Source organism: Kryptolebias marmoratus, linkage group LG7 (assembly GCF_001649575.2).
Source record: "Kryptolebias marmoratus isolate JLee-2015 linkage group LG7, ASM164957v2, whole genome shotgun sequence".
In the NCBI taxonomy this organism is placed as follows: Eukaryota; Metazoa; Chordata; class Actinopteri; order Cyprinodontiformes; family Rivulidae; genus Kryptolebias; species Kryptolebias marmoratus.
Genome location: NC_051436.1, coordinates 20,414,060 through 20,427,946, shown reverse-complemented (window position 1 = coordinate 20,427,946; position 13,887 = coordinate 20,414,060). Strand labels below are relative to the sequence as shown.

The following is a 13,887-nucleotide window of genomic DNA, read 5'->3' as shown; positions in this document are numbered from 1 at the left end:
TTTGTCATCAATTTTCGCCAATAATTCAGTTCTTAATGAGGATATTGCTTCCAATATAGCTGACTGCCCCGAGCTTGTATTTTCAGCTGATGCATTAGCTTTAGCAGCTGCAGCTGCCTTTCTCGATTCCGGCATATTCACACAAAAAAAAAAAAAACGTCCAGCCCAAAGTAAAAAAAAAAAACAACAGCAAAAAAACTAATCCTCACGAGTTAAGACCATGTACACAGTCAGCCTAGAGGCTCAGATATAAAATAAAATGTCCTATTGACTGATATTAAGGTTAGCGTGGGGGAGCTCAACAAACCGCGTCTACATCTCTTCGAGGCCCAACCGGAAGTCCTTTGTTATTATTTTTTAACTGTAAAAAATGTTTGAACACTTTCAAAGACACTGCAAAGCCCTCCTTATTAGTTTGTTTTTAACAAATAGGGTTAAAGTATCAACTCTGTAACTTTCACTTCACCATCACACAGCTGATTTTATGTTCTAACTTTTATCCCAGGTTCGTTGCATGCTGAATATTTGGGGGGTCATCCTGTTCCTCCGGCTGTCATGGATCACTTCCCAGGCAGGCATTGGTAAGTCATCTCTTCATTTGTTTTCTAGTCCATTCAGTCCTTTAAAATGCCATTGTCTGCCTCCCAATAGTAGACATATTTCTGCTTTCTTATCTGCCCCTTTTCATTGATGTTAACTGTTTTATTGATGTTGACTGATAATAGTGTTTCCACATGGATGCCATTGAGAGTCATCTAAGGTAAAGATTTAATCTGGAAATATTGGCAAAAGAAAAGATTTCCCCTCCCTAATAGATAAAAGTTTTAAAACATTAAAGGAAATAAAATTAGTGGAAACTTTATTCAATACTGATGTTTAATAGTGAGTGTCAGAAACTTTTCAAATGGGTGGCCTCTGATAATCTTCAAGTAACACACCAAATTCAAAACCCATAACAAACTTTTAGAACCTTTACTTAATTGTTGATAAATACACAGGTTATTTGAAAAAAAACAAAAAAACAATGCATGGCGATGTTAAAATTTTAAGCAGAGATCTTGTACAATTTGTTATCACTCAAATTATGTGTTGGAGGTGACTCTCAGCTACTGCCACACCAAGTTTTATCTAAATGTCTATAAAACTGACTGCTGCTCACACCTGTAAATGGTTGCAGTGATTGCAGATGAGGCTCAAATTAACACTCCCGTAACACCCCCACCCTTGAGATGATTGCTTTAAGCAATCAAATTCTTAAAAAGTTACTCAGTCTAGGTGAGTGCTTCTGCCAGGACACCGTCCTGACCATGGATGTGGCAAATTTCCAGGTCATACCATCAAAGAAAATGAACTCCATTACAGCAGTCACTGGCTAGAGCTCTTCATGCTGTTAATGAGAAAAAAGGGTTATGACTTGTATACACCAACAATGAAGCACCTGAATCATAACTAAAATAAATAAAGAAATAAAGCAAGGATGAGTGCCAAGGCTTCCTTTCCAATAGTATAAAAATACTTTTGGTGGATATGGCAAACTTTTTTGGAAAGTAGCATAGAGGATGTTTCAAAGTTTAAAATTGCCATCACTTTAACCTCCTTTGCCATTACAACACTACAACCAACCACTTTACCCAATTAAGTAACAGTTGCCTGTCCAACTTCCCATTTGAAAGGTTCAATGTCAAGCTTCCTGGTCCAAGTCGTCTGAGCAGTGCAAGTTGAGGGAAAAAAAAAAAATGCTGGTGGAACAAAACTAGTTTCAGTTCCATATGCAGTAAGCTACCTTCTCTCACAAAGTAGTTTAAAAGACAAGCCCAAACATACATGAATGTACCTAACTGCTGCAATGAACACACATTAGTAACATGTGACCGACAACCTGGAGCACAACAGCCACAAACCTAACAGATTATTCATGTCACCCAAAAGTAGTAACTAATAATCCAAAACGATTGTGTATGTCGTCACCAAAACAAATGGTCACATATACAAAGTGGTCACATACCACAACATGTTAATAAAGACACCAAGAGTCATTGCAACATTCTCTAACACAAGGAGAGTCTAACCCACACACAATGATCACCACCACACAGCAACATCTAAAGTGATTACTCATCTCAATCATACTGGCATCCATAAAGCTGGTATAAGGGGCAAGTCCACAACTGCCACAAGGAATAGTCACACTCAAACTGGTTCATCTTAAATCTGCACTGACTAACTGTAGCAACAGTCTCCTAAGAGCTCCAAGGTCAGTTTAAAAAGAGAAAATGGCCAATCACAAGCCAAATTTGCCCATGCTACTGAATATTCAGATACGGCACACTTAGCAAAACCAAACTCAACTTACAACTTTAGCTTTTTATTCTCAGAAAACTCAAGTTGATAGCAAAATGCTAGCTGAAAAAGTTGTTCCTTTAAGAAACTTTCAGCTTGTCACCAAGCTGTAGGAAAAACTGTTGCCTTCTTCCAGAAGCAAAACTAGATCCAACACAAAGCAACCACTGATATTTACCAAACTACACAAAACAGGTCCAATAGCATAATGGTTGCAATACTACAAGAGTTGGCAAAAAATCCACTATACCAAAGGCATCTACCAAAAGTACTGTTAACCTAAAAGCCACAGTAAAAAGGATCACTCTCTACTTCCACCTTCACCCCTGCAGATAGTGAGTATGGCTATAAAGTGCTGACCTGAAAGAAAAAAAAAAGAGAGACAAATTAGAGCAATCCCAGGACCTACACACCTGATGAAGCTCACCTATCTTCTGGGGTGTACTGGGCTTGAGGCAACTTTAAACCCTGAACTCAAAGACTACAGCAAATCAAGGATACAGTGTACTGCAGTAACGCTGAAGTGTGCCCCTACCCAGGACAGCCCCAAAAACAAAAAAAGGAAAAATGAGAAAAGATTGACCGTTGGAAGGGCCAAAGCCCAGCTGAACCACTCACCTATCTAACCAAGGATCTCAAAGCAAATTTAAACAAAGTACCAGAAATAACCATACTCAAACTTTTGTTAAACTAGGAAAAGAATCACAAAGTCAACAAACAGTCTAGAAAGTTACACTAAACAAAAACAAAGTCTCGGACAAAACTATATATATCTATATATCTATCTATATATCTATATATCTATCTATATATCTATATATATATTTAAAAAATAATAATAAACACTTCTGTCATAAGACCATTCCCAGATGAGCCCCCATTATGTTACGACCCATTGGCTCAAATGGGTGTAACACAATGAGAAGCACACAACAGACAGGTGGAGTTAACTAAAATTAAGGAGTAGAGGGGAACCAAACAGTCAAACTGCATCAAGTCAAGGGAAGATATGAGAGAGGAGGGAGCAAGTCCCTTCTCCCCAAGGTGAAGGGTGTGGGCCACTTAAATAGGCTGCTCACACTTGCAAATGTTTGCAGTAATTGCAGATGAGGCTCCCACCTGAAAGACAACAAATTTACACTCCCGTAACAGTTTTGCACCCACATTTTAGTTTTTGGGTGCTAAAACTGCACCAAGTTGAAATGCACCATCAATTCTTACTTTTGTCTGATATTTTAAAATTTTCTTCATTGCAGTGTTGACGTGTGTTATAATCTTGATGTCTGTGACGGTGACATCTGTGACTGCGTTATCCATTTCTGCTATTGCCACCAACGGGAGGGTGGTCTCAGGTGAATCTCTCTGGAAAGTCAAAATCCAACCTTCTGAAGTGAGAAGGAAAATAAAAACTTAAAAAGATTCTTGTAAATAGAGGTAAACCAAGTCATTGGCCGACCAATTTGATTTATATTCAAAAATCACCTAAAAATGGACCCAATAAGCCTAATGAATGAAATTTTCAAAACTGCATTCAGTTATTGAATTAGTGGTAAAGTTTATGGCTTTGGTTATGTATCTGAGAGGAAGCAGTACCTAAAGAAACATCTTAAACACTTTGAACTGAATATTTTTTTTTAAAGAGAAGCACATTTTTTGGTGACTTAATCTGTTTTTTAATGTGTTAACATTTTTAATGTGTGAAATATTTTCCAGGTGGAGCATATTTTATGATCTCCAGAACTCTGGGTCCTGAAATTGGAGGACCAATTGGGGTGGTTTTCTCATTTGCCAATGCACTAGCGTGTGCCCTCAATACTGTTGGTTTCGCAGAGGTTGTTCGTGATCTAATGCTGGTACATCTTTGTTTTTGTTATTTTTTGTCTTTATTTTTTTCCTTTAGAAATTGTGGGGACTTTGATTATTACAGGTATAAAATAATGCATACTATTACACTGAATAAACACTGTCTTTTTTAGCATTACTTTTAATTGTCACTTATGTACAGCTTTAAGGCGGGGGGATATGTCATGTCTTATGAGAGTTCCAATATCTTTTGCTACCCATTTATTCAGTTTAAGAGATAAAACAGACATTTATTTTTGTGACAATTCTGCTTGATTGATGTAGGAGTTCAATGTCGTCATGATCGATTCAGTGAACGATGTTCGTATTGTGGGTGTGATCACTGTGACCATTCTTCTGCTCATTTCATTGGCTGGAATGGAGTGGGAGTCCAAGGTTAGCACATTTAAGGCACAGGTTACACACATTTGGAAAAACAGAAAAAAAATTTCTATGTCTCCTATTAACTAACACAATATTTTTTGTAAAGCAATCGGCAACAATTCATAATACAACTCGGTACATACCAGTACATATTGTATCTTTTATCTACCTGGGGTCTAATTTATAAAACTAGCATACACACAAAACAGGGCCTGAAACTTGCATACATGACTTTTCACACAAAGTTTGTGATCTATAAAACACAAACTTGACAGGAAAATGTGCGGCCCCTCATGCAAACTCTGAGCCATGTGTACCATATACCCTTGTTTTGGAGACAGCGGAAACTGGTGACACAAATAGTGAAGCGGGAAATTGAAGCCACACTGCATCATGATTCCTCTCAGATATTTGATTTCACTCCATAATAAAAGTTTAATCTTAGATCGACTTTATCATAAACTTTCAAAACAGCAGTATTATTTATGCTTCTGCTGGTGACCTTTTAACTTCAATTTTAAATAAAAGTTCACGCAACATTTTTTTTCAAAGTTTCCTCCCCATCACATTCTTCTCCCTGGATAGTCACTAGGGTGATGTGTACTACAGTTTAACACATGAGGGGACAGTGGCTACCCCCTCAGGCGCTGGGTCCTAACCCCCTTTCCAAACCCCCAGAGCGCAGAAGAAGCGCACTTTAATACCGCTCACACCCAAGCACGCTCCCTCATGGTTGCATGCCCGATCAGTTTTTGGCAGACCGTCACTTTTGGCACGACACCGGCCATCCTTCTCTCAAAAGGTGTCAGTTCAGGTATGCCCTTACCCCCACCTGTGGCTGACATGCTCTGGTGGTGGCCGGTTAGTCAGTTTTTTGCCTCCATCCTAAAATCTGACCAGTTTTTCTTCACCTTGGCCCCAGTCCTCTCTGACCCACTCACTGAATTAACCATGGTAATGATGTGTTTCCACTCACAACCCTTCCTTTTATTTGTAACGCCACTACTGTGGCTCCCAAAAATTATATTTTTTCTGTTCTCTACCTCATTCACCAGCACATCAATTTCTGCCTCAGTGAAATTTTGTTTCTTCGCTCTTTTCTCTGTGGTTGCCATTGGTAACCATTAAATAACATTGAACAGCTGGCTCATTTACATACACCTTCACATTCATGAGGTGCTTTGCATTGACCATTTATGGTTGAATGTGGGCGTGTGGAGGGCAGAACTTGAGGCAGGACCTTGTGCACAAACTTTTAGGTACAGTTGTGATTTATAAAGGGAAATTGCTTGCTGGTGTGCCTGCGAATGGTTTTATAAATCTGAATTTTTTTCTGGCGTACACCATTTTCGCTTTTTGGACGTACACACACTTTTAGGCCCGGTCCTAATGCTCACACTCCACCCTACGCCCCTCTATGAAGTATGTACTCAGTCGAAGTGCACATAAGGGTTCTTATGCGCAAGTTACAAGCATGCAAAATTGGAGAATTGGGACAGTATGGGTTATGTCATCAACTTGCGCCTCTGCGTTGTAACTGCGACATCCAACATGGTGGGCTGATCGCTATTTTGGCATTTTAAGAAGGTGCCAGTACGATTTCAAAAGTACAGTATAGGCATTTTTGCTTTCCAAAGTCATTGCAGGAGATATTTGGCTGTTCAAATGTGTTTTGTTATAACTTGTTGAATACGAAGCAAAGTTTAATAGTATTCACACATGTATAGTAGAGTGAAACAATTATTTCAATACTTTACATTTGAGAACTGTTTTTTTCATGACAGATGCAACTTGCTCTGTCACCAATGCCATATTTCCGCCTTTTAAATTCAAAATGCTTTCATTATCAATGAAGTTAAAAAAAATGTTAAATGGCTTGCACTTATTTAACGCTTTATCTAGTCCAAGGACCCCAAAGCGCTCTCCTGAGAATTGGGACACACTAAGCACTCCAACCCTTCAGCATGAACGTGCGTTTGAAGGACAAAAGGTTGAAACAAGTGTGGAAGTGTGAGTATTGGGACCAGGCCTTAGTATGAATACTACGCAATCTTTTATAAATTAGACCCCTGGTACTTACTGTGCTGTAATATGTATCCTCTTCAAATAATTTATTACTTGTGTGTTTGTTTCTGTTTCAGACCCAGATTTTGTTCTTTCTCGTTCTTTTGATCTCCTTTGCAGACTACTTTGTTGGCACAGTGATCCCTCCTGACACTGAGAAACAAGCTGTTGGCATCTTTGGATACAGAGGTAAAGTACTGCTTTTGTATTTTTATTTATTGTACAAAATACCTGTATGCTTTGAGTTTCATTTTAAATTTAATTTTGTGAACATGTGGTTACTCAACAAGCAGCAGGATAATATTGTGAGTCAGTCAGCTGCTTTGTGTAAATTTTAAATTGGAAAATTTAATGTCAGCAATTATTTAAGCTTCATGTGTAATATACAGACAAAAATGTATCAATACAACAATAAAACCTAAAATTGTTATGTTCAAATATTTTCCTTCTACCTTCCATATTATGAAAAAAAAGAAAATGGGTGGTTGAAGTTTAACTATTCCAGTCTTTCTACATATCAAAACAAACGTAAAAGCATCACATCTATATATTTAAAATTTAAGGTGAAATTTTAACTTCTGTTCTAAGTAGTGCTGGGCGATATAACGATACATATCGTGGGGACGATAGAAAAATGTCTATCGTGATATATTTTCTTCTATCGTTTCTATCGTCTCTATAGTTTCTGTCGTTTCTATCATAATTGTATCAATGATTCATGTGAATATTTCATAACGTAGGCTACGACGAATGTATTAGTGTTGTCACTTTGCATAATTTCAGTTTATGCTAATGATAAATAATAATTATATATATATATATATATATATATATATATATATATATATATATATATATATATATATATATATGACAGGTTCAAATCTTCCTATGTTCATTTAAAAAGTGAACTTCAGCAGATTAAATTATAAATATGGGGGCAGCTACCAAGGTTGACTTGATGTGGACGTAGATAGACAACAAAATAGTGTCCATGGAAATAAATGCAGTTTTGTTAACTGTGGATATGAAAAAAAGATCATAATTTTGAAAAACTCTACATTCAAATGCAAACACTCTGATTGCAGTGAGGAATAACGAGTGCAATGAACAGTGAAAAAAGTGAAAGAAGTTTTCAAAATATAGTAAAATAGGTTTGTTTTTTTGCATAAACCTCATAAACTAATGCTGTGCACCAAATCTCTTCAATACATTTAGTGCACTTATTTGTATTTTGTTTTCTTTGAAAAGTCTAAAGTGTCACCCAATAGTAGTGCCAAACATTTATTTTAGAACATTGCAGCACAACTCAAGACATGTTGTTACACTGCTATTTGTGCAACAAAAACTACATACATGTTGAGAAACAAAAAAGTAAAAGGGCTATAATGTTAATGTTCTAATTGTGACAATCGCTTTTTGCTCTGTGAATCAACGTGGCTATTACTATGGAGTGTGACATTAGATCAAAATAGTTGATAGAGGAAAAAAAATATTTTGAGTATTTTGCAAAAGAATTCACAACCATTCTGAATATTCAGACTGACAAATTGAGTTCTCAATAGATTTGTTTTCCTTCATGATCTGCCAATTTCTTTGTGGCCTTTTCTGTAGGTGATATCTTTGTAGAAAACCTGACACCAAACTGGAGAGGATCACAAGGAAGTTTTTTCCAAATGTTTGCCATTTTTTTCCCTGCTGCCATTGGCATTCTATCTGGAGCCAACATTTCTGGAGACCTTAAAGTATGAAAATCATACCAAAAAATGGCAATACTCACCAGATTCAGTTTTAGGAATAATGTAAAAACTGACATGTACACTTTTTTTGTAGGATCCTGCTACTGCAATACCCAAAGGCACCTTGATGGCCATTTTCTGGACAACACTCAGCTACCTGGGGATAACAGTAACTGTTGGTAGGTTATTTATTGAACATGGGTTTGTTTTGTATTTATCTGCATATGATTTGACTTGTTAATTGCAAGAGCAAAAAAGGGGAATGGTATCTATTCATTTAAGTTACTGGTGTAAGATGGTGGGAGAACAATAAATGCTATACTCTATATACGAATCTCTGTTTTAAGCTGATCTCAAGTGCCATTAAACAGGACTAGGACAAAGTAAAGAACATTAAGCTTAAAGCGATTGGATCCTTTGAGATGGGATTCTGTGGAAAATATATAAACAAATATGTTACTTGTTTGCTTTTTGAATTATCTCAGTTTGGAGAAATATATTTCAATTCTTACTGGTTTGAAACACTAATGGCTAGTCTGAGCAAGACCAAGAAATATGTTAATTTCTGCTGTCTTGAAGCTCCAACCTCAAAGGTTTCATAGAAGTTTATGCAAATGACATTTTTATACCATCACAATCAATTTTGTATTATATCATTCATTACAACAAATTGTGTTGTTATTTGTTGGCACAAATAGCAGCAACTAGCTATAGCATTTTGTGTGCAGCCTGGGGTTCTTCTTGCAAGAAAATCCTAAATCTACCAAAATAATTATTTTGGCTATCTCCTTTTCAGGGGTCGCCACAGTGAATCATCCTCCTCCATCTAACTCTGTCTTCTGCATTCTGTCCTCACTCCAACTAGGGAATACTCTCTATCACTTTATCACAATCCTTCCAGAATTTCTCTTTCTCTTCTGCATCACATCCAACCTGTGGAGGATAACCACTGACAACATTCAACATCAGACCTTCTACTTCTACATTCAAACACATCACCCTATCTGACACTCTTTTCATCTCAACTACATTCCCTGCTAACTCCTTCAGAATCACCCCTACTCAATTTCTCTTCCTATCCACACCATAGTAAACAGCTTAAACCATGCCCCAATGCTGTGAGCCTTGCTGCCCTTCCACTTTGACTCTTACACATATAATTTATCTACTTTCCTCCTCTGCATCATGTCTGCCATCTCTCTACCTTTGCCTGTCCTCGTCCCTATGTTTAGAGTTGCTACCGTCAATACTACACTCTTGACTTTCCTCTTCTCCCTCTGTCTCCTGGCACGTTTCCCTCCTCGTTGTCTTCAACGAATAGTAGCACAATTTCCTCCGGCACCCTGTTTGTCAACAGTTCCAGTGGCAGTCGTTTTTAACCAGGGCCTCGACCGATCCACTATGGTATTGCTTAAATAAACTTGTATGTTAGTTTTGGCAAAAGTGTTTTTAACGCCAGATCCCATTACTGACACAACCATCACCATTTACCCGGGCTTGGGACCGGCACATGAGATACACTGGCTTGTGCTCCCTAGTGGATGGTTTATCTGCGAAAATAATATAATAATAAAATAGTGTTTAAATTTACTGAATGTTCTTTAAGACACTAGCATTTTGGTATGTCTTGACAATACTCTAAATAGCTATTAGAAATAAATAGAAATATTTTTTTCCCCAAACTGAGGTTGTTCAAGGAGATTTCTATAACAAGTAAGATATTATTGTTCATAATATTACCACAAAAGACCAGTTCAAAATATAATAACAATTCCTTTAGGAAAAATAATACAAATGAAATAAATGAGCTCTTGTTTTTTTTCCTCTGCTTAACCAGGAGTTTTCATTTTCTTCCAGGGGCGTGTGTAGTGCGGGATGCTTCCGGGAATAAAAGTGACATCCTGACTGGAAACAGCACTGATGGTTGTGTAGGACTGGGCTGTAATTTGGGCTGGAACTTCACAGACTGCATCCAGTCCCAGTCCTGTCAATATGGACTGGCCAACAGTGTGAAGGTAGTGATCCATTTTCTTAAACCAGTGTTTGTGCAAGATCATAAATTTCACATTTTCCTCAAACACTTATATTGTTTGATCATAAAACTGTTACAATTTCACTTCAATGATGACTTCGGTCCAATTGGGTAAATTCTGCACAATAAATGTTCTATCCAGGTGCTGGGCCAGGTGTCAGGCTTCTACTACCTCATCACTGCTGGTGTCTTTGCAGCCAGCTTGTCTTCTGCTCTTGGATTCTTGGTCTCTGCACCAAAAGTCTTTCAGGTGAGACACCACCATAATAACATGTTTTATATTTGAATGCTGATTTGAACTAAATATGCTATTAGTATTACAAAAACACAGCTGCTAAATTTAGCTGTTTGGAATAAAATCATGATTATACTGCATTTCCATTTTTTCTTCATGACAATTCAACCTCAAAATCGGACTGCTTATATATAGTCTTGTGATGTCAGTAGGTTTTCAATGATTTTGCACAGTATTGGCTTTCTTGGCTCCTGCCGTTTACTTGGGAGTGTGGAACATGGTTTAATTGATAGAATGAATCTTTTTTATAATTTAATAAACAGACAAACAGACAAGTGAATCCACCTTTTAATGTGTAATTCTGCATCTAACTTATGATTGTCTTTTGTCTTTTTTTAGTGTCTCTGCAAAGACAAAATATACCCTTACATTATATTCTTTGCAAAGGGTTATGGGAAAAATAATGAGCCCCTCCGAGCGTATATTCTCTGCTACCTCATTGCTGTGGCCTTTATTCTCATTGGTGAGTTCCTTGCAAACTTTTGAATTGTTTTTTTTTATAATTTTTACAAATTTCAAGCACTTTTGTGAATTTAATGTTACTTCTGAATTTATTCATACATTTTAATGTTTCTGTTTCTTTCTTTGTTTTTCTGTTTCTCATCACAGCTGAGCTGAACACCATTGCGGCTCTGATCTCCAACTTCTTCCTGTGCTCTTATAGTCTTATAAACTTCAGCTGCTTTCATGCTTCTATCACCAATTCCCCTGGTGACTCACATACTCTATTACATACTTATTTGTTATTTTAATTATTATGTGTGCAGCAAAAAATCAGTACCTTCTAAACAGAAAAAAACCCTAAAACAGTTAAATGAAGGAATATGGGACAACCACTTTTTCAAACTGGCTGTTATTTGATCAGACAATTTTGTTCTAAGTATATACTTGGAATGACTGTGACTCAGTGGGTAGAGTAATCATTTTATAATCAGAAGGTTGTAGGTTTGGTTCCAGCTTTCTCTTGTCACATGTTGATGTGCCCCTGGGCAAGGCACTTAACCCCAAGTTGCCTGTCGATCTGCTTATAAATGGGTGAATGTGTCTCAAGTGTAAAGCGCTTTGAGTGGTCAAAAATGACTGGAAAAGCGCTATATAAGTTTAGTCCATTTACTTTCACATAATATTGCCATCATACGTATATACCTATACCAGAATGATATTGCTCTTGACCTTTTGTCAGGATATTTTAGCATGGTGACAGTAAATTGCCACTCGCAAAGCAACATTCTGAGAAACAACACTAAAACTAAACAACAGTCTACAATAAATACATGACTAATTTTCATATGCAAAAAAAGAAGTCAATAATGTCATAAACAATACTATGAGCCATTGCCTTACTTTTAAAACAATTTAATTTTGCTTTGGTTAGTATCTCTGCTTTTGAAACCATACAATGCTCTTTGCTGCTGCTTGTCTAAAATTAGTGTTGCAAATTCTTTAAGCTATCAATGAAGAGAGCTGTCCTTACCTCCTGAGCTAATGGTTAAATATGTACTTCCTTTAGACAAAGTTGTTTACTTTGCCCAAATTCATTGTCCTCTGTCTTTCATGGTTGTTTCTTTTAGGGTGGAGGCCTTCGTTTCACTACTACAGCAAATGGACAGCTCTGTTTGGGGCAGTGATCTCTGTGGTTCTAATGTTTCTGTTCACTTGGTGGGCTGCTCTCATCACNCTTCTGTATCATCTTCTTCCTCTTTGGATATGTCAACTACAACAAACCCAGTGAGTCCACAACTGGAAGAAACACATTAGAATTTTAGTAGAATTGGTGCGCCCTCCTGTCAACAGAGTAACACAGCCTTTTTGATATGGATTGTCCTTCTACTGGAATCAGACTTTAGTCTGGGTCCAGCTAATCATTTACTTTGTCTCTAAGTTTTCCTTGGCTATCTCCATCTTCAAGGCGTAGTCCTGCAAAGTCCCTGTGTCTTGCTTAGAGGCTGGATGAGCTTTGACTGGTGCTGGTTTAGCTTTTGTCTGAGAATAATACCAGGGTGAACTATGTGTGGTTATACTATGCTAGCAAACTGCTGTTCATCATGGCAGAATAAATCATTTTAATGATGCCACTGGACAAGCTATGTATGTATTTTAGTGGTGTGGGTGGTTCATATTCATATGTGATTTGCTAGCTATGCAGAATGCTACTGGCTAGTACTTTTATAATCAGGTTGTTTCACAAAAACTTGAGGCCACAAAGCAAAATGGTAAAGTCAGGCTACACTATGGAATATTCCATGCATCAGCGATCCCTAATCTTTTTTGCGCCACAGACTGGTGTTACACCATATTCTGCGACAACCGTATGTTGTGATTTTGGAGGCTTTGTTGCATTTTTACACCATAACTTAGCCTCTAAGAAGAGTATGCTACGCCAAATGTGTAAGCTTGAGAGAAGAGGGCGGAGGAAACAAACACAAAATAAATAAATAAATGAAAAAATAAAATAAAAGCTGAGCCAGCCAAATTATTTGCTAAAAAAGTCATTTAAAGAAATAAAAAAAGAATTGCTTAAAATCAATTCTCACAAGATAAAGGAACAACAGTTTACAATATGCACGTGCATTTCTTGGATATATGTTTCTGTTCAAAGCAACATATTCTATGACACCAAGCGAAATGACTGCAGATTTGAACACATTATAAATGCTTTTATATTGATTATGATTTTTATTGTAAATCATTTTTGTTCATGAAAATACAAAATTGCTTGTCAGTGAGCCAGTCACACTGAAGAACTGCAGACTAAAGCTGACAAACCAAATATTACAAAAAATAAATAATGCACACCTATTTTTTAAAGATTCTTTAACAACTAAACAATTTGATTATGATGGCCAAAAATTGCACAGTGTGAACCTGGCGTATGGCTCAATGACAAAGTGAATCTTTATGGACCTTTTGACTATTCTGGAAAATTTTTCAGAAGACTGCAACAATGTCTAAATTGGATCAAACAGTAAAATAGAGTAATTTACTGCATTCTTCCTTCCTAAACATTTGTCTCACGTCACAGAAATAAACTGGGGTTCGTCAGTCCAAGCAGGAACATACAACATGGCCTTGTCGTATTCTGTCTCTCTGACGGGTGTGGAGGATCATGTCAAGAATTTTAGGTAAGGCCATTAAAAATATTAGTTACACTGAAAACAAATAACTTTGAAATAAATTTTAATTTAATATGT

The 13,887-nt window shown here is 36.9% G+C and overlaps 1 protein-coding gene across 1 annotated transcript in view; it reads left to right on the top strand.

Moving 5' to 3' along the window:
- The window catches only part of LOC108228992 (solute carrier family 12 member 3-like), a 19,880-nt gene extending 6,058 nt beyond the window's left edge, over positions 1–13,822 (top strand). Inside the window, 14 exon segments of the mRNA XM_037976741.1 lie at positions 506–581; positions 3,597–3,692; positions 4,054–4,193; positions 4,468–4,578; positions 6,708–6,819; positions 8,245–8,375; positions 8,464–8,548; positions 10,227–10,384; positions 10,544–10,651; positions 11,036–11,159; positions 11,306–11,407; positions 12,268–12,374; positions 12,376–12,424; positions 13,719–13,822. Of these exon segments, the coding sequence (XP_037832669.1) occupies positions 506–581; positions 3,597–3,692; positions 4,054–4,193; positions 4,468–4,578; positions 6,708–6,819; positions 8,245–8,375; positions 8,464–8,548; positions 10,227–10,384; positions 10,544–10,651; positions 11,036–11,159; positions 11,306–11,407; positions 12,268–12,374; positions 12,376–12,424; positions 13,719–13,822 (1,503 nt within the window).
- Positions 13,823–13,887: the final 65 nt, after the last annotated feature.